The sequence below is a fragment of the Cuculus canorus genome, chromosome 9 (genome assembly GCF_017976375.1).
Source record: "Cuculus canorus isolate bCucCan1 chromosome 9, bCucCan1.pri, whole genome shotgun sequence".
Lineage (NCBI taxonomy): Eukaryota > Metazoa > Chordata > Aves > Cuculiformes > Cuculidae > Cuculus > Cuculus canorus.
Window position 1 is genome coordinate 10,470,702 of NC_071409.1, and position 22,160 is coordinate 10,492,861.

General features: G+C 36.0%; 1 protein-coding gene across 2 annotated transcripts in view; it reads right to left on the reverse strand.

Annotated features, from left to right (window-relative positions):
• Positions 1–396: 396 nt before the first annotated feature.
• PLOD2 (procollagen-lysine,2-oxoglutarate 5-dioxygenase 2) overlaps positions 397–22,160 on the reverse strand; it is a 58,381-nt gene continuing 36,617 nt past the window's right edge. Inside the window, exons 11-20 of one of the 2 annotated variants that reach the window (XM_054074339.1) lie at positions 18,986–19,090; positions 17,633–17,758; positions 16,516–16,657; positions 15,243–15,305; positions 13,758–13,871; positions 13,288–13,353; positions 12,470–12,574; positions 11,447–11,593; positions 11,097–11,222; positions 397–10,028 (exon numbers count right to left, since the gene is read on the reverse strand). In XM_054074339.1, the coding sequence (XP_053930314.1) occupies positions 9,873–10,028; positions 11,097–11,222; positions 11,447–11,593; positions 12,470–12,574; positions 13,288–13,353; positions 13,758–13,871; positions 15,243–15,305; positions 16,516–16,657; positions 17,633–17,758; positions 18,986–19,090 (1,150 nt within the window). In that variant the 3' untranslated portion in view covers positions 397–9,872. The remainder of the gene's footprint in view (positions 10,029–11,096; positions 11,223–11,446; positions 11,594–12,469; positions 12,575–13,287; positions 13,354–13,757; positions 13,872–15,242; positions 15,306–16,515; positions 16,658–17,632; positions 17,759–18,985; positions 19,091–22,160) is intronic. The other variant, XM_054074340.1, reaches the window with a different exon arrangement.

Sequence of the window (22,160 nt, forward strand, 5' to 3'; positions counted from 1 at the left end):
GACTTCATAGAACATATCATGAAATTAAATTGATAAAAGTAATTTCCAAGAAGCAGCTTAAGTCCGATGTGCAGAAATTCAGCTGTTTGCTGGCACAGCCCTAAACAGATCTCATTATTTCATTGTTCATACATAGTGCTATTTCAATTGTGTTAAAATTACTGTTATTTCCCTTTAATTTAATAGGGGTTTTAAGATTATTCTTGCAAACAGTTGTTAAGTAACCACCAAATTAATTAAGTTACATTGCTGTCGTATATTACTTTATACATACCCAAGACAGTGGAATAAATGACCAGAAGCTTAGCAGACAGAATGTTATTGTGGAACTATCCAAAACTCACATCTAAATTATAAGCATTTTTTCTTGGTTGAAGTTTAGCAAATTTGAATTTTTTAGTAGCCTTCTACCCCAGCTTCTAACGAAAATTAATACAGAAAGCACCTTTAAAGATTGCAGCAGCCTCTCTTTGAGATTGATACTGCAGAAACATTACTCCAGTATCCATCCAAGTCTATACACAGTCATGAACATAAAAAGAAAGGAAAGATTTTCTTTGGTATCCAGTTTCAAAACATTTATTTCTGAACTGAAGGAGGGATGGAGACAAAGAGAGGAACCAGAGCCTGGAGAAGCATACCATGAAGAAACAATGCTTCACATTTAAGTAGCCTTTATATTGCCAATGGCTGTGTTGTTGGAGTGTTTTCTCCTTCCCCACATCACAATACTGCTACTACTACAAAACAAAAAAACCCAATCACAATTCAAAACTTAGGAGCTTGGAAAGCTAGCTGAAAAGGATGAATATTTTCTTTATCAAGGTTCAGTTTATACAGAGGGCTACCACCATGCTGAACTAAAGCCAGGTGGGATCACAGAAAGAAGCTCTGTATCTACAACCAATTTCCAGGAATCTGAGAGAAGTGAAATGTTTAAGAAAGTGGTAAGGAAGGATTGCAGGCATCTCTGTAATAGCTTTACCAGTAGACCACAGGCATTTAGGAAAACACTGGATTCAAGAAAGACATTGGCACAGAGTATTGAGAAATGCCATGATACAAGCAGAGTACCAAGACATGAGATATTCCACCAAGAAACACACACAGAAGGCAGCACAGTAAAGTCAGAAAATAATGAATCAAAGTTACCTAAAAGCTGATGACAGTGAAATATACAAAGTTGGGTGTAGGGAGAACCTAGGAGTTCCTATTAACTGTCTTATGAATAATCCTCAGTGTTTCAGCCGATCCGATGTGAAAAATTACAGGAGAGATGTTTGTTCGGCCTTCAGATCCTTAGAGCAGAAAATCAAAGTCACCAGAGGATCTTCTACCTTTTGACACGATCAGTATATTTCACTGTCCATTCTGGACTGGCAACTGAACTGAAAAAAGACTCTACGCCTAATGCTATTTTTCTCAAGAGTGGTAGACCATGATATGCAATGTTGTCACAAGCTTACTCAATTCCACCACCTTGCATTTTTTCTAAACTCATTTTCTACACATGAAGATTTAACTTTACTTCGTATAAAATCACTTGGCTGTGCTACACAAAAAAAAAAAAAAAAAAAAAACACCTTTCCTTTTGAAAAGCAAAACTGAATCCCAAATCAGTTTGCTTTAGTGGTTAGGTTTTTTGTTAGTGAAAGGAAAATATTCTTATGATTAGAAATAAACACTTTTATCTCTTCTTAGGTATTTAAAACAGAAAAGATAAAAATCCAGGAAAGTTTGCTCTAAGTTTTTATCATGAGCAAATATTCTGTGGAAGACATTCAGTCCAAAAGAGGTTCCTTGGCTTGTCTTTGAAGTAAAGAAGCAGCACTACAACACAGCATGCTGCACATAACATTTTCAGCTTGAAGATAAACACATCAAAACCAAAAGAGCAGAAGCAGTACTTTTGCATATGGAAAGATAAAAACCAACCTACATTTATAAAATGCAAGTAACTACACAGTAGCAGTATTTATGTATGAGTTACTTATAATAAACGCCAGGGTACCCTTCTCTATAGATCCTTTGTGAAGCAGGGAAATATTTTTCCAGCCTTATGAGACCAATTTCTTTTGCTTTAGTAAAAAGCTGCAGCTTTACTTGGTGCATATTTAAAGAAACTTTGTGCATATTTACTTTGTGCATTATCTAAAGAAATCAAAGAATTCCGTAAGGGCATTTGCAGCAAAAAGAATAAGGTTTGCTTACGGCAGGCGTCCTATAGCTTGTCAACAGGAATTTCTTTATGTTTGAACTTTCAGATTACATATTTTTTCTATTTCCCTGAAAAAAGGTAAGTGCTTACTTCTCATTTTTTAACACATTCATATAGTTCATAGTATCATAAAGTCAACAACTAGGAGCTTTTCCTGTTCATTTTTTTAGCATTGTTTTAAAAGGAAGCTAAATTTGTATAAAAATAGGTCTTCAGGCTGCAGTATTTTGATGATATTCCTCAAGTACCTTGTCAGAGTACTGGTCATAAAATATTCCATGGAGGGAGTAGTTTTGCTGTCTCAATGGCTGCAAAGTTCTCCTCTCCTTTGCAATATCCTTTCAATCTATTTTTATTTTTCATGAGCTTCTGAATCCCAGCATTTGAATTGTGCTACAGCTTTATAATGTGCTTTTGTTCCCTTCAGACTAAAAGTAAATAAAATGTGAATAACTTGCCAAGAACAGATCCGTTTATTTGTTCAAACGACATTTCAAGAACACCTGTGCACAGCTATTTTGGAAACATACTTGTATCTCCCTTCAGCCTTTCACACCTGTGTTATCCAACTTCAGGTAGATTACGTCTACCTAACGACGAAAAAGGCACAGCATTTCCCACACTGCTATGTTCAGCCAAAGAACACCTCATTTTCCTACTTTTGCCATTTCAACATCTGATGTGGATCAATTAATTCTTGGAAGGTTCATATTCCCTTCATGTCGGTAAGATTTAAAGAAAAATAAAGGCTTGTTTGTGCACTCTTCTGTGCACCATAATTTTTAGAATTTGGGAAACTTTTTTCAAGCCTAAGAAATGAAAAAAATCCTCTTTGTAGAAGAAACTTAAGGTAGAGCCAAGCTATAGCAAAGATTGAGCACGGGTTTGCGTTCATACAGACACACACACACACACTGAGGGATAATGAAATGAAAACTAAAAAGCCTTCACCAAATGCACATCACAACAGCGAAACATCGCAGGGGTCACCCACTCCAATGGCCACCAGCAATGACACAGCTTAGAACAAAAGGCTCGCCTGTGGGAGCTGAGAAATGGCACTCGCTGGTGGCCCTCTACATCCATCTCATCCCACTGCCTGCATAAACTACAAGAAAAAAAGCTTAAATCAGGAAACACCATCTATGCTCTTCTACAGAGTATATCTCAGTCATACACAATAGCTCCCTAGTTCTGATCCTACGGCATCTTTCTTTACCACAGAGGCAGCAGTTTTAAATCTACACTTCAAGAACACTTTAAAATAAAGCTCCCTTGTCTCTGCCTTTCTTGCTCCAGCCTGTATTTATGCAAAAGCCATCAGCCGCCTCTATTTTATTTTTTTTTTTTTGTCCCTGCTGGAATGTTGACATCTGGCAAACACATGAGACGTGTGTAAAGGGGGCACAGTCTGGATGGAAAGAGATATGTGAATGTATGCCCGAGTGATGGGGGTACAGGCAAGGAATCTATTGAGAACAAAAAAGGGGGTATACCTCATATGGCCAAAATACTCTCATGCATGCGAATGAAGGACAAGAACTGAGAGTTTCCTCTTTTTGTAAGTAACACTATCAAGATCTCCACTCTACAACCCATGATGGCACTGCAACAATAAGTCTGAGACAGGCAAATCTAGAACTTTAAAGGCAGAACACTGTTTTATATACCAGGGCCTGTTCTACTTTACATGGCACGTGTTTTCAAGAATGACCAAATGCTTGAAATGGCTCCCCAGTGAATCACAGTTTGCAAAAGTGATTCAGAGATAAGTCTTTAAATTTGACTTACGCCAGAAGTTCATTGCTGCACTATGTACACGCTCACTTCTTACACTCACCCAGCAATTCCAAAGAGAAAAACTAGCTTTTAGTACCTTATACTCAATACCTTCTCCCTTAACTTTTAATGCACTGTGTTTACTTCATACAGGAGAAGCTTACTTTAAAAAGCTGCAATGGCCTTGTGCTTTCAGAACTTCAAACTCACTAAGAGACACTGCTTCTTACAGAAATGCCCTCAGTCACCACCATGCCCAAATCAGAAGTCTCTGGGTAAAAAAACAGGTTAATCCCCCCATAAAATCCTCATCAGAGACTTGTCAGAATTCAGGAGTTAAAATAGCAGAGTTCATCCTTACAAAGCACGCTCTCCTTTCTCTAAGCGCTTTACACACATCCTGAGGTCAGCTGCGTAGGATCCAACTACAGCAGCGAAACTCAAATTTCTCTGTAATCAGTGTGCCAAGTGCAACCAGGGATAGGAGCAGGATACAGCACTCTCGCTCACGTACCCTTGCCAACTTCATCTCTCCATCCCTGCTGCTGCCACAGGATGGTGAAAGACCTATCATTCAAATATTAACAGTAGTTGGACACACATTCCCCTTGCAGAAGAATAATAATTATCAGTCTCAAAGGTACTTCAAGGAATAAAGACCTGAGAAGTTATTCCGTTAGTCCTGCTGCCATATTGTGTGTAGAAGATAATTCACTTTATACTTTAGAACAATAAGCTTGAATTTAAAACTGAAAATTACTACTCTACAAAGTGTAAAAAAGTAAGGTTGCAATCTCCCATTTCACACACCACCAGTGGATGACTGTACATTGTGAGAGATTAGCAACCCAAGTCCGAGAAAGCTTAAAGCCTGAAGTGTTAGTTAAGCTCACTTTGAAGGGTAGATGCAGATGTCTTAGTGTATTACATATTGTAAACCATCTCATGGGCTTAAAGTATTGTTCACATGGCCTGCCATTACACCTGAAACTGTAAAAATGCAATGTTTTCATGCCCCATCTCTACTACCAGTGTAGTAAAGAAGTAGTTTATACCAAATTTGCTCTGCTGCCTTCCTCCTCTCTCTGCTCCCCGCTCACAGAACAGTGCAGACAAAATGGTGCAAAGCCATTAGGAGTTGACCAACTCCTTTCACAGCTAAACAAAATTCTTGGAAATAGAAGAACTCTGGTTTCGAGCCAAAATACTAGATCCTGAATAAATGTGTTACTATGCATCTCCCTTGCCAGCTTCAGGAACTCAGAGACATTTGACAACTGTAAACCAGCAGTAAGTGGAGCAGGCAAGCACAAAGGGAACCATAGACAGGACTCAAAACACAAATGAGCCTTTTCAAGAAAAACAGTTTTCTCAGCTGCCTAGGTAGCTTGGAATAACCCTGCAGCACTGCCTGCAATCTCATCAATATTCTCCACACAGGCCAGCCTCTCAGCTTTGATACTCCTTTTTGATACTTTGATACTACTTACACTGATGCAAATAAAGGCTGTAACCATGCTGATTGAAATCCTGCTTTTGAACTGTTCCCTTACTCTATTAAATACCTTAAGTGGAATACACTTTTTATCAGCTATCTGGTCTTACATTTGGTTCCTGCACAAAATAATCCTGAGGGGCATTTCTTTAAACACAGAAGTAATGCTCAATCTAGAAAATGAACTTTCCTTAGCTTTGGCCCATCCCCTCCTCATTTGGCTCTCCCCTCAGCCCTGAAATGCACTAAAAGAAAACAGTCATCTGGTAAGGGGGATGCACTTATACAGATCTTAAAAGCTATGGCAAATAGGAAGATAATTAAAGAAAGGAGAAAAAAAAAAAAAGATTACAACAACGTTTCATTGAAAATAAAAGCATCTCTTTCCAATTGTGTTTAACATTTTATTTGCACACAAGAACAAAGTTCTTCAGTACTTTAAAGACTATCTGCTTCAGTAGATCCAGAATAGCTTTTTATATTAAGATACAGAAAGTATCTCAGAAATGATGTTGGAAAGCCATTTGAAGTGACACTTCCACCATCTGCGTACAGTAAAATCCCGCACCATCAATTCTCATTTCAATTTCAGTGTTGGCTATAAACTTACTTCTGTCAGAGACTATCTTTCTTGGCAGTGGCTAGAGGGAAGAAACAGAACAACTGGGACTTCCTAGCAGTCATAAATTAATTACTTGTTCCTCCAACTCTACAGTTAACTCTAGTAGTGCAAATCTCAGCTCTAAGAGTTGCCAATATCAACTCCACAAATACATTTTATAAAGGCTCTGCTCTCTGATTCATGCTCGGCTACGGAATCAAAAAATCCCATAATAAAAAGAAGTCAAGTAATTTATCTGATGCCTCAGTCACAGGGGTATCTGCCAAGACAGGTATTATGTTCCTTTTCACTCACAAAAATAGCAGAGCAGTCTACTCAGCCATGCAAGAAAGTAAGGATGCAGGGGAGTGAAGATTCAAAAAAATACTTCTTTCAGAACTGAATCCACCAAAAACCACATCACAAATAAATCAAAGGAAACTGAAATGCACATATTCTTTAAAAAGCTGATTGCAGCAGCTGTAAAGAAAAATCTGACCAAATTTTTTCAAGAGTAAAGACAAAAGGTAAACTAACGCACACACAGAGGAGAAAGGAATTATAAGGGTCTTTTCTAGACTTTTCCATTTCTTTAAATGTCTTTGTCTCCCTATTTCTTACATACTGCAAAAAAAGAAGCTTTTGTGAAAGCCCTGCATCGAATTAACATTTATTCCATGACTACAGCAGGTGTGGAGGGAAAGCCATTACAAAAGAAAAAGTCACAATCAAACACATTTCATTATTGCCTCACTGAAAATCTATCTTCTTTTGGGCTTACCATAGTTTTATTCCTCTTAGCTCACAGTAAGAGTGCAACAGTTTTGGGGAAAAAAATGAAGTGACAGATACATATTGGAATTACTTGTTGCACAGTAATGTTAGAGATAATTAAGTGTATAAAATACTACCAAACACCCTGAACAATTTTTAGAAGCATCAGAGTTGGAATAATTCATGAATATGAATCTAAAACAAGCTATATCAATTTGGTTAAAAATAGTCAGAAATTCTCTTGCGTCTATACTGCTCTCAATTCTTACCCACACCACAGTCTCTTTGAGTACTTCACAGTGAAATACAAAGCTAGACGAAAGCAGCATCAAAACAAATACTTCACAAATGTCTCATTTGAGACATTTGGTTGGAGAGCACCTTTATGTCCCTGTACTCCCAAGGTTTCTCACACACTGCTGGAATCAAGGTTGCTGCTTTCCTTGTGGATCCATGTATCTTCTATGCTCAAAACCAAACTTTATTAAGAGACACAAGTGTCTCAAAGTGCTTTTAAAGGTAATGAAAACTAAAACCAATTTCCTAACAGCGACAATTCCACTTAGGCTGTGTGAGCTCATGTACTCACACACTAATGTAACAGTACAGCAAAGCTTTCAGAACTAATTCAGGTGAACTGTTAAGAGCAAACTTTTTTTCTGTTATCTGCCAGTTTCCAAGTTGTTAATGATGAGGACGCTTCCATACATGTTGCCATCCACCTGCTGAAAGGCAATTGTTAGCCTTTGCAAACACTTCATGAAAAAACAAGACAGAATCGCAGTAACATGAGCATGGTAAGCACATTTTTCCTTCCAACACCTGTGCAGCACAGTAAAAGTACCATTACGCATCACTATGTGACAAACTGAATTAATAGTTCGAAACACAGAAATTTAACAGTAAGTAAAGCTCTATATTGGTTGAGGGGGAAAAATACACAATTAAATACAAATACATAATTAAAACACAAGTTATGAAAGAAAAAATCTGCAAAAGAACTTCCCCTGTGTGCTACAGGATTGCATTTTTTGTGTTTTTCAAGAAAGCTCCTCATAACTGTAACTGATTCAGTGGTAAAAAATTTATGAATTTATTCTGTTCTGACTTAGCCTAAGATATCACAGGCAAACACTCAGAAAAAGGTGATTAATAAAGGCTGCTTTCATTTTGAAGGCCTGAAGATGTTCTGCTCTATAAAGTTTTCCTAAGCACAGGCTATATAGAGAGACACTTGGTAAGACAAGAGGCGTTACATGTCTGGAAACAAAGTCAAAGGACACCAATGTCCAAATATTAGCCTGAAATGGTGAGAAGCTGACAGTGTAAAGAGAAATTAAAAGAAAGAAAATAACTTCCTGTGAAAAGCCATTCCTTTTCAAGCCAGCCCATTTTAGTACATTATTGAAGTTATCCCATTTTGATGTATTTGCTTCAGCGTAACTTTATGGTTACAACCCGTTCCTCAAGACGGCAGAATGAGGAAATAACCAGACACACAGTTTTGGCAAAAGAATAATCTTTGAACTCCTCTCATAATCCTTCCAGCTCCAAATAAAGCTTCTGCTTAGGAAATGTGATATAAAGTTTCTTCAAATATTAGCAGGTAAAAAGTGAACTACTGCTTAGATCATCAGAAAGCCTCTATATTAAAAATGAAGGTTGATACTGAAAACAAGAAACATCCATACTGGTAGTGCCATTCTGAAACTGTAATACAAGATCTGGTACATACACACCAACTCACATAAGAAATAAATTCAATAGTAACAGAGTAAAAAAGCCAAAAACTGACACTTTGAGAAATCTCCAATCTAAACTTATCTATAGTTCCTTTGAAAATATTCATCAATAAATAAAAATTTCTGTAAGAAAAATGGCAACATACAAATAAATAACTTAACGCAGTCAAGTGAAAGCTGTTACATTAATTAATTAACATAAATTTAATTAATTTAAAATTACCCTTTATTTTTCACAAGTTTTTCCAACACATTGTGCACTTCGGCACAGTAGACTTTGAAACAGTTAGCTTCAAGTTTCTTTAAATTACAAACAGTAGATACAGTAGGAATATTTTAAACCAATTTCTTTCAAATAAATGGCACATTGAGACCCTTAGCATTAAAAGTGAGCCTGCCACCATTTCATTTTCCTGATACAAAATTCAAGTAATTTAAAGTAAGCATAGAAAACTATCCTTATAAAACAACCTATTATTAAAATTTACCAGCATTCTGAAAATAAACATCAAATTTCCAGTATCAATTGGGTGCAATTACACATTAGAAAAATAACTCATTTTACACAAAGGTCACTTGGTGAAGAAAAGTAAATTTTCCAGAGGATGAGTTCTCAAAACAAATGATAAGCCATTTTTTCTTAGCTAAATTATTTAATCCTTGCTCCATCCGCACAATTTTTTTTCTTCTATATGTGTCAATTTCTGTATTGAAAATTAATAAGAAAACAGGCTCCTGAGATGTTTTCCCTTCAGCATATACAAGCATATGGAAATATTGCTTATCCCCAACACCTGTATACAAGATTCACTTTATTTTGGTTTTATGCTGTCATTTTTAATTGGTTGGTATTAAATATACACACCACAAAAAGTTCAGCCACCTCACTTTACTGGATGAAAACCACAGTAAACTTTTCAGATATTTTTATATCTAGGGTTGTTTTTTTTTTTTTTCCAACAAATAAAGGGATTCATTATAAAATGCTTTTCCATTTTCCCTCCTTACTACTCTTTAATACAGAACGGAAAAACTAGCAGGACTTGTTTACTTTGTGACTCAAGGCTCAGAGTGGATATTGAGAAATCTTCGGCAACTTTAGAACATTTTCTTTTTTTTTTTCATTCTTTTTCCTCAAAGTAACTTTGCTGTCTAAGAACAGTAACTTGTTTCTTTTATCACCATCTTCCAGATGAAATCTATAAATAAATGTTTATGTAAAGAATCAGACACTGCTGTTGAAGAGGACAAAAAAAAATAAAATTAAGGATCAATAAATGATACTGCAATGTATCTTGTGCCATTTAATATGGGAAGTCCTTCATGTAAATGAGTAAGTCTTCCTGGGTGCATGAAGCTCCATCCTTTCCTGGGAGACTCAATGGAGCAGTTGTACCTAAGAAATTTACATCCACCTCCCTGTAGCAAAAACACAAACAAAACAAATACCCAAACATTTACCTTATGTTTTACTAGAGAAAGTTTCTCTTTATTTACCCGTAACTTAAAATACTTTGCTATTAATAGACTGTTGACAATAATCTTTTTTTTTTTACTATCCCAACTAACAAGGTTGCTTAAATGACACCATCTTCAGAGCAATACAAAACAGACATGCATTTGCAATTAAATATTTCCCCTTGCTTTGCTCTAGCACCCCTTGGAAAACAATTCATTCAAGCAGCAACTCTGACAAGCAGATCTTTACTGTAGATAATACTGCAGAGAAGCAAATCATGTTCACAGGCCTTGTTCCAGGACTGCATCCCTATCCAGGATAGCATTTAAACAAGTCTTAAATATTAACCTGTCTATTGCTCTCAGACTGAAGGTGTATTTTCTAAAGCCATAAGCTTGACAAATATTATGGGTGTTAAGTAAGACTGTGAATTATAAGGTTTAGAAGTAAAACAGGTTAAGTTTCTCTCCTAGCAAAAGCTGGATATTACTGCTACTGCCCTGTCTATCTCCATACTCTAGGGACTGTTTTATTTGAATCAATACTAGAGAAAAAAAAAAAATATTGGAAAAAAAAAAAAAAAACATGAACAACCAGTTGAAAATTTTAATTCTGTGGCCAATCTAAAAAAGAGTAATCAAAAAGTTGTAAAGAAAAGAAGCTGTTTCAAGCAAACTTGTGACTATTTAAAGTATTTTGAAAAAATCGGTTTTCACTGCATAGAAATGAAGCATTTCAAAAGTGTTAAAAATGAATGGCTAACATCTCCAAAGTTTTTCTTTAAACCTTCTCCCCCACCATCTGAAACCATTTTGACCAATTCAGCCTGACTGCATCAACAGTTCTGGATTCTGCAACCGAGTAAATTTAGCACTTGTGAAAGAACACGAAGGAATAATATATCTCAATTTCTAACACACATCTTTTCCTTTTCAACATGGTCTTTAAGTATATGCATTTGGGTTCTAGTTTGGAAACAATTTTAGGTACTCAAATGGCAAAATCTTCTATGTAAGCTATCGACTTACTTGAAAGTCCTCTCCTACTTTGTTGAGAGCGATGTTGATTGTGAATGTAGAGGAGTCATGATGAGGTCTGAGTGACCGTTGTCTGTCTGGGCTATATTTTACAACAAAATTCAACAAAGCATACCCCTGAAACAAAATATACAGTTAGACTTCAACATGGGAACTTCCAAACTACATATGGGGTTATTGAGGGGCTTTTTTTGTCTAAAGCTGAGTTAACAACATTTATCTAGTACTACTGCTACATCATGTATAAACTCCCCAACCAAACCAAATACAGCATATTCAATAAAGCATTTAAAATCAGCCATGCCACACAGTAATTACCTGCAGAAGTTTTAAACTCATACCTTGGTATAATAGCCAGCAAACACTTTTAACGTCACTGGTGCAATGAACTCTCTTATGAAATGCAGCCATTCATTATCCAGTCCAATTTGCTTCATATGAATATCGTCAGTTGGGACATTTTCATAACCTCCAGAAATACGGCTGTCCTAATGAAAACACCATAAATAGCCTTAAAATATGGACATGAAATGCTTCTGGCACGTCTACAGATATTTATTTTAAATCTGCGGAATCACAAAACTGCAACAAAGCAATGCGTTAGTGGGCATACGTGAGTGTGCTGTACAGCAATTTCATAGCTAACTGCTGCGGAAAAAAAGTGCTGAGCTATCAGTGAGTAAAAATTGGAATTCTTTTAAACAATGAGTCAATATTTGGATGTGTTGCCTGTAGATACGGGCTTCCCAGGGTAGTGTTTGTTGAGATATAGATACAACTGAAGTTATATTAGATCAAGAGAGTACAGGCCTCAGCTTTACATGGTAATAAATGTTGAAATAATTTGAAGATAAAAGTACGTTAAAATCCTTTCTGGAGGGTCCTCCATGCAGCAAAATAATGACTGTAATTTATCTGGTTTCCAAGGTATCACCTTTGTGAACACAACAAATATTCCTCCGATTTTAGCAGTAGTTACTGGATACCTTGAACTTTCTGCAAACACAAAGGTAATAGCTCATAGCTCCTAACATTTGCGAGTAACTGCTTGGGGGAAAAGTCTAAACGAGTAAAACTTCTCTTAACAGTTATCAACAGGTATCCAAGATCAATCTTGGGTAACTGTCAGATAACTACCACAGCAATTGCACCATTGTCTTTGAATTTGTTCATTCAAGGTTAACTGAGGAATGTCACTAAATCTACTGAACAACAAGCTGTGCGGTAGACCAAGCATTTTATACCACAGAGCAGATGTCTCAGGTCATTGGCAATTGTTGGAATGTTTGTTTGCTCTAGTACAGTGTGACTTATTATGAAAGTACTCACTCCTTAAGGTCATGTTTATACAAGCTGACACTTACCTGGTGTTTTCCACCAGACCACTGTCCAAAATGTTCCATTTCTTCTACCAATTCATCACAGGCAGTGTCAGAAAATATGGGAAACCAAAACACATCTGGACACGGCTACAAAAGGGGAAAAGAAACCAAAAATCAAAAGACAAAAAACCAAACTTAAAAATTGCATATGTATCTTCTCAGTGGAGATAAGCTTTAACAGCTAACTTTTACTTTCAACTGCTAAAAAAGGACATCTTCACTTTTCTTGGTCACTCAAGAATATCATTTTTTTTCATCTGAGCCATAATTCACATACCTTTAAATAATTTTTGCCTTGATCCATTCACAGAATGTAGGCAAAACTATGAGCTACCTTGTAAGATACGATCCAGCATTAACCACTGCATCACTGTACCGAAATATTCTGTACTTTGGCTGCTCTAACTAATAACTCTGGTCTTCTACATTTAACACTGTTAACGGATGTTTATATGTTTTAAATATAAAAACAACTTCTTGATTTATCCAGGTTACTTAAAGAATACATTAAATCACTGTACCTTATTGCCACAGAACTGATCATCCAACACTGGTACAACAATTATCATCTTAGAAGTGCTCTGTCAAGGTCAGTTGCATGAAATCAAGTGGCCAGGCAGGCAGAAAAAAACCCAACAAGACAGACTGCTTCATATCCTGTAAGAGGTTTTACCTTCGATTCATGGTTGTTAGACCTTAAGAGACTCCATAGGGAAAGGCACACCCCAAGCAAAGAGTCTAGAAGAGGTTGTGTATTATTGGTCAGCATCACAAACATTAAGAAAACTATTTATACCCACCTGTTCTACTATATTATCAGTGAAGATCTTTGAGTAGTTGGGATTTATATAGGTTTCCTTCCAGTCCTAAAAAAACCATGATTTTAAAACATCAAAACAGAACAAATGACTTCATAAATAATTAAAAATAATTAATATTTTATTCATTTACTCTACTGAAAGCATTGGAAACAAAGAATTTCTAATATACATAAATGAGCGGGTTCTCATCACGTCAAAAATTATGAAACCTGTCATTAAGGCTATTTCTCCAACTCCTTACTCTGGTCATCAGTTGGCTTGTTGAGATGATACATTGTCATTGGCATCAACAGGTGTTAGAGAACACCTTTTAGTACACAACCAATATTTAGTTTATAATAAACAAACATTCTCCGTGTAAAGTCTTTAAATCCTAAATCCTTTATAATACACAAACTTAATTTTTTTTTCTAAAAAAGTAATTGTTTCATCACTAATTAGATGCATACCACAGGATTTTCAAATATCTGCCAGAGGTCATTGTTGTAGTGGGAGGTATTGTAATTGGCTGTAGAAATAAGTCTTCCAAATTCATGTCTGTTGGTAATGTACATGAAGACACCCTATACCAAGTAGAAAAAATGTCATTAGCAGAACTGTCCATCTTCGCAAAAACGTTTTAAAGAAGTTTGTTTATGCCTGTACTTTCATAAAATGTATCACACACTTGTACATACATTTTATACATGTGCTGCTCATTTATCATCTTTCATTTTCAATTTGTTGATTCTAATCACCAGCTAGTGTTCAGAGTTTCTTGTTTGAAAGCATTTCTTTGAATTTATTTTCTAAACATATTAAGTCAAAACATGTATTGTCCATAGCGTGAGCCTACATGCAGTTATAGAAAGGGGAAAAAAAAAAAAAAAAAGAGAAGATGTTGATTGATTTCTTTTCCAGAAAACCTAAGCCAACACACTGGAAGCACCTGTTCTCAAATTGAAACTACTCATACGCGAAACCCAACATCTAGGGTTTAGTTTCCGATCAAAATCTGAAAGAACAAGCTAATAATAAAAGAGCTAATAGAAGTCAGAACAAGAAACTTATTTCAGAGCATTCACTATGTGATCCTTCTGGTGAATTGACCTGAAATAAAATGAATTTGGCAAATACAGCATAAAAGAATATTCAAATTGGGGTACAAAACAGGTGAGCACTGCGAAGTATGTTCACCTAAGAAAACATTGCAAAATATGTGCAAGATATCAAGTGTGACAAGCTTTATTATCAAGCTATTAACGGGAGAGATTAACAAAACTCTCTTGATTAGAAACAGTAGCAGAAAATAGTTTGTTTGAAAGAAATTTAGATTTGGTAGGGTTTTTTTTCTTAGTTTACTGTTTTTCAGACTAAAATCTCATTTCAGAAGTGTTTGTGATTTTCAGGTTTGCAGAAGATGAAGACATTCTTTATTTTGGTATTTCTATGTTTTTGTCTGAAAAAGAGTTAAACTGTTAGAATGATAATTATTATGTTAAACACGTGCCCAGTTTTAGGCACTTACCAAATCATAAAATAGCTGCAGCAGGGAGAATAAGGAGGGTCTGGGTCAAGAAAAACAGCTTAAAATTACACCGATTCCACAACTGCACTGTGCAGTCCGCCAAGGGGGCCCGGCTGACCTGCTAGAAATTTGACCTTTATTTCTTCCTAGGACTGCGAAACAATTTTAGCTACGGAAGCACAGCTTCAGCACACCTTGACCTCAGAAGCACTGAGAAACCTCCCTGAGGAAACAACAAGCCTCTCTAAGATGTTTTGAACTGGTCAGCTGCCACCTGTCCCTGGCAAAAACTTGAAAACTTGAACGTTAGAAGACTAAAGTGAAAGTTAGAGAAGTATTTCTTTAGAGTAAGTGGACAGAGGAGAATTATCTTCCTGTGGTAGAATAATACTGCATGTAATACCAATGAATAAAAAAAAAGCAACACCTTTGGGGGTCTGAGCATATGGAATGTTTCCGAAGAAGGGGAGTCTTTTTCCCTTTGTAAAGTCTAAAATGAAGGAGAATCATCATATCAGTTTTCTGATACATAATTTCTTTCTCTTTTTCTGAATACTGTTAGGTTTCCACAGTTACATTAGGAAAATAACAGCCTTGGATCAAAAGCTGATATGCCTTTACAGACAACATGCAGTCTCCAAGCAAAGCTCATAATACACATGTCAAAGCTGCTTCCACCAGCCCCTTCTTATCTGCTGCAACAGAAAACCAAGCACGTACCAGACCAACTTTCAGCACAGACTGAGAAAGAAGAAAAGAGAAAGCAATTTTCTGATGAGCCAGTCACATTAGTTTAATGAGCGCAAGGGAAGCACAGGTTTGCAATAACTGATGCCGAGAAGGTTTGAATACAACAGAATTGGACGGGGATGTTCTGAAGAGCAGTACAAACAAAGGAGATCATGCCTTGTTATGAGGGAATAAAAAAATATAATAATACTTGCCAACTTTTCTTGTTCAATTCAGCAAAACTATTTTTCAATGCTAGTGTCTGGAAATAGGTCTGGTTTAGGTCTTATTTGTTTCTGTGCTGAAACTAGTGTAAATATCAGTAGAAATGTGGATTTACATATTCTTAGTTTTACAGTAAAATAAGTTCTCTCATTACTTACAGCTTAATGCAAGTAATAAATTTCTGATACATTTTTTTATCTGGAAAAATTAATAAGTAATTCATGCTCCCTAAGAAAATTTCTACCATTTCATAAAATCACTTACACTTTATCTATTAACAATGTCCATCATAGGTTTAAATATGTACCTATTTAAATGTAAAATGGCAAATTATTCCAACTTAGTCTGCTAGAAGTTTCACACTGAATAAAAACGTGTATAATAGAGATGCTCTAAACGCATCAATAAATCTGAAGTCATACACGGCAGAGAAGTTGAGCCCTTTTTCATCTTGCTGAGGTTGTGCCAGCAAAGAAGGTATTTTAACCTCAAGAGGAATTTTCAGTGAATTTAAATGAAAACCGTCATGCAGTCAGTGTACCAGTGCACTGCCCTTGCAAAAACCTCCATTTTCAACAATAAAGAAATACACCTGAAGTGTTCTACAACACAAAAATTGGCCAGTACTTTAAATTATAAGTAAAAAATATCATATCCGAGATCAATCAAGTGAAGCAGTCAAGAGCAGCAGGACACAAAGAAGTCCGTGTGCATTTGAAAAGCAAGCTGTTGTAGATACACCTTACCATTTCCCTGGCATTCCTGCAGAGCGCCATATCAGGATCCAACTTATCACGCATAAAGTAGTTCTTTTCTTTCATCGTTGATCTGAGAGTTTGTCCCTCAATTAAGTATATATTAGCCATATACGGAATATTCCACACTCCTCTGTAAAAAAAGCAAATGCAAATAGTTTAAAGTCATGAAAACTAATTTGTTGCCTAGTCTATCTATAAGAAAGTCAGCCTTTCTTATTTGCTGACAATACTAAGCAAGTTTCAAGGAAACAAAGCTGAAAGGTTCCCAAGACATTTGAAAAACTACAGCTGGACACCGTGGACATCTCAAACATAAGTGTAGGCAATAATTCAATTTTTATGAAGTATTGTTATAAAAGATAGAAAAGTCACATTCTCTAAAGAGTTTTAGCTACAAACGTACTTCATGTTTCCATAGTTAAAGCAATCAGAAAAGCTCTCCTAGGATATTATTCTACACTACCAGATGGAGAGAGTAATTCTAAAACAGATTCTTAAATGAGTTTTAAGTATGAGGCTCCACACAACTGGTCTGACCTCCTCACACAGATACTCACTGACCAGAGCAGGCCATGTATTTATGCAAGTTGAGCCAATATCAACAAAAAAGCATTGCTGTCACAATGCTCACTCTGCAGATTTTCTCCCTCCCAGCACCACGAGCACATTTTCCATTGTGATTGAAAACAAGTCAGTCCTACTCAAGCAGTGAGTCTGTTTCAGACCTTTTTGAATGAAACAATAATTTCTTTTGACTGAGGTTCCTGGGATAGAGTTTGGGGTTTGCTATTTGTTCGTGTTGCCATTTTCTGTTTTATGCACTGCTAAACCAACCAGACGCAATCAGACAGCTATTAGTAAGGAGTATGTCCATTTCTAGTATCAGCTCCACCATATTAAGCCCTTTGCTTTTTTTATTCAAGCTGTGAGAATGGGAAAAAACAAATGGTAAAACAAAAGCATTTCTACAAAATAGAAAAAGTTAAACAATATAACTAAATTATGCTCTTCAGAAATAATACAAGATTGCATGAAAATGTAACAGTATGTTGCTAATAAAAATATTAGGTGCCTTAACTTTCAAAAATAGCTTACAATTACTTACACTCTGTTCCCTTGGACAATATCAATATAGTCTTCTGATCGAGCATAGTAGCCATCTGGGCTCAAAGCGCCCCAGAAATTGGACCAAAGCTTCCCATGCCGAGTAACAAGGGGAGCAATTATCTTTCTGTGAAGTGACACATTGAATAAGAAAATATGAACTTTTCTACATATACTGTACATCAAAATATACCAGTTTTCCTCAGCTTAGAATATACTGTAGTTAAAGCACCACCAACCATCAAAACTCAGAACATCTTTTCTGAACTTAAGCTGAAAGAAACTGGACCCAAGCACCCACTGTCCAGAAACAGCATCAGTGTAACAGAAGCAAAGATTCCTATAAATTGGAGGAGGCTTGATTTTCATACTGCACATACCACAATGACAAGAAGCATCTAAAGTCAGAGACATGAAAAACAAAAAAAGCAACAAAACCAACAAAACTGCAGTGAAACTTTAGGTATCAAAACATTATTCCAGAACAATACCTCGCTCAAAAGTTAATAGCATCAAAACAGAAAATTTAAGTTGACTAGAATAAAAAGAATAAAATAGCACTTCGTTTCAGACAGCGCCTACTGATAGATGTGTTTCACGAAGCTTCCATTTTCTCCACCTAGTGTACCTGGCTTTTAGCCTCTTTCTACAACAGTAAATATTTCAAGGAACATAATGCAAAGGACTGGTAGACATATCCTTACTTAAGGTTCATCCCTTCTCACTAGTATTGATAATTTCTCTCCCTTTGATAGGCCTAAGTTTCCCAAATATGTTATGAAGAGGCAAACACCATCTACCTACCTAACATAGGAAGCTACGAACTGGAAGGAGTGAAATGCACAACATTCAGATGATAAAGTCACAGCTCTGTATAACTTAATATCATACTAATACAAGGAGCAGGTGGTCATGACAGCTGATTAATCTCAGATACGTTTACACTATTTTATTGCATATATGATTTTAAAAGGAAGTAATAATACTGTAAAAGAAGAGCAGTAAACTCAAGGGACTTTGGTTTTGTTTGGGCTTTTTGTTGTTGTTTGTATTTGGGTTTTTTTTATATTTTGTGTGTGAACAACTTTTGAAAGAGCTAATCAGTGAAATCTTGATTAATTTCTTAGAACCAGCTTACAGCACATCATTTTCTTCAGAGGAACTTTGAAGCATTTGACATTCACATCAGGAATTGCTGTTTGACAGGAAAAAACCTAAAACAATCAAATATCACAGGTAAAAAAGGAGGATCTAACTCTGCAAGAACAGACAGGATCGTATTTCCTCTGGATGGGCCCCGCAGAATCCCTACAAGTTAGAGAAAATTCTGTGAATATCAAGAGATATACTATACCTGTTCTGTTCTATCAGTATTCTTAAGGTTTTCATGTTTGTCAGCACTACATCGGCATCTATGCTGAAGTAATAGTCACATGCTTTATCCTGGCGACAAAGGTCCCTAAGAAGACAAAAAGGAATAGTTAACTTGCACACATCCAGAAAAGATTAACAAACAAAACAAACATGAAAACAAAACCACAATCAAGCGCTCTAATCACACATTGAACTAAAAGCCCTCTGCAGTGTAGTATACTAATAAGAAAGGTGTCTTAAGTTTACAGTAGTGTGATAAACTAAAAGAAGACTTTAAAACATGGATCAGATGCTTTATATTTTTAATAAACTAAGTGATCTCCAACCTTTACCAAATTCCATAAGAGCAACTATGCACTGACCTAATGGAAAACAGGGGCGGGGTAGGGCAGGGAAAGTGGAGAATCATACTACTAATTTATATAGCTGAATATCAGTACAGTCACTTAATAGTGAAGTATGAGCTTATTAAGTAAGCTTCTCTAATAGATAACTGCATGTGGCTGTAGCACTGTCCTTGGGCAAAGATGTTACAGATGTGATTTTTTCACCTGAATAGTAATGGAAATCTTACGGAAAGTGTAAACAAAAAGTATAAAGAAACATATATTTAAAGAACTTTTCTTAGTCTTTTTATGACCTACAAGAATAACATAGTTGGTAAAGAGAAACATAAACCAATTGCACAGGCGGTGAATGGAAACGAGCAAAAGGAATTGAATTTGACCCATGCACTATTTCTGTGAGTTCTGAGATCAAAATCGCAGGAATAAATTATTTGCATAGATTACTACACCTTCAAGTGAGAGCTTCCACCAAGCAAAAGGCACATTCTACTATAAATAAAAAAATAAGATACACAGACTACATTTGCATGGTTTTGGCAAGGTATACTGGCTAGGCTAAGATTCAGCACAGCAAATTCAGATTTCCTACACTAAAAGAATAGCAGAAGATTACAGTCAAACAAATATACTTACAGAGAAAGAGGAATAATTTTCTCAAGTCATACTAAACCAGCAGTTTCTATCATGCAGATGGTATTATTTATTTTGTCTATTTTTCCCACTATCATCGACAGAACTGGCATTAATTCTATTGTAACAGCTTGAGACATTAAAACTATTTTTCTTTCTTCCTTTAAAATGTCTATAAACACTGTTTAAGTTTGAGTTCCCCTTGATTCGATTGTTTGAAACTGTTTTCTGCAAAGGGAACCGCTGTCATGGCTTCCTGCCCACTCCTCCTCCACTCCTCTCTGCCACCCAACACAGCACTCTGGCCAGTGGTTAGTCTCCCCTCCATAAGGATTACTACTTATCAACGCCTTTTGTGTGTTTTTGTTCAAACTTTCTTCTGCTCAAAGGATCTTAGTAGTATTGGCTTTGCTGGAATCACAGTAGAAGGCAGAGCTTCTTCCCATAAATTTAAGCCATCCTCTCCTCTTCAGACTTGACCAATAAAGACCATCAGAGACAAATTTTTAGAACATCACAATGACAGAAAAGGCTTTCCTGCTGCTGCTAAACACCGAATAACACACATCCACAGGTTAAATCTTTGGTCAGTCTCTGGCTTTACTTTAACAGACACTTCCTTCACGTACAGTTTCCTAGCTTATGCATACATGTTCTTGTGACCACAATTGCTCAATCAGCACTTTCTCACGTAATTGCCCCAGCTGAAACCAACAGGTTTTATTCTGGCCATATCACAACCCAGCAATTAAGTCTTTATGGCATTTTCCATTGCTAGCCTGTTCTGTTCAAAGCTTTACAACCACTGAACACAATTCACATGTAGCTTTACGTTAGCATAATTACATTTATTAATAGTAACCTGACTTCTATGTTGCGCTTGACATTAGACGTTAAAATTTCTTCCAAAAACTTTCAGCTTCTTTATCCTTATTCTACTAATGAGGAAACTAAACCTGAGAGACTGACAGATTCCATTCCTGTTGAGAACTCCAATCACAACATGGGCCAGCACTTTCTCAAAAGCAGCTAAATGTTTTGCTGCTAACAAAAACAATGAATAATTTAAATAATTTTTAACTATGAAAGTGTAAAAAACCCATAAATTGAATAGATTTATATTGAGGCAAACATGACTAGAAAATAAATTACATAATTTCAAAAGGCACAGTCCTTCAACTTTCGCACCCTAGGGCCATCCCCTTAAGTCTAGAGCCTGAGGATTGAAACTGGTTCAATGTATTCAGCATTGAAAATCCTTCTGTTCTTCATTCATACAGTAATCCAAAACACAAAATACTAAATTAGAAGCTTTGGAATAACTCACACTTAGTCATTCAACAATGTATTAAGAACTCTTTGAAAGAATTACTGCCTTAAGTAGTCTGGAAATTCAGGTGTACAAATCAAGGTGAAAGCTCTAACTTTAACCTCTGTAACCAAGAATTTTAAACATACTCATTCATATATTTTATGTGCATACATCTATAAAAACGCCAAAAATAATGCTACTATTTTGACTGTACTTGGACTCATTCTTTCCCCTATTTCCTTCTATATAGCATTGAAGATTGACTCACCAAATGGCAAAAGTTCATGTTTAAAGCACAGTTCTCTCAGATGTGAAGTGTAAGTTTTGTCTTTACACTTTAAGGCCCCAAACAGAAACCTCCACAAAATCTATCAGGTTTCAGAGATACAGAAAGAGTTGTAAGACACTTGTAAAAGTTTCTGCCAAAATTAATAAAGCAAGCCTATCTTAATGCATCTTCTCTTTAGGCTTTCAGTATTGCCAAGTAGCTTTCCTAAGGAAACAAAAGTAATCCTGTATTTTTGTATGTAACCTAAATCCATTTCAGTGTAGCAAATAAAAACTAGAAGGCCAAGATTTCTGGTTGGAAATGTGAAGTACAACACGTCAGTTTAAAGTATTTTGCAATCAGAGCGATATTTAAGTTCCCTTACAAACCACAAGCCTAACTGGAACAGTGACTTCATCTGAAACAGGAAAGTGTCACTACTCTGCCCTTCATCAAACATTCCATTGAGATATTTCATGGGGTTAGTTTGTTACAGCAGTAAGACATATGTTCTACCCAATTTCTTTACCATTGGGTCACTTAGGGCTTGATTGGTTTTTTTTAGACATGGTTTGAATTTGCAATTAATCAATTTATC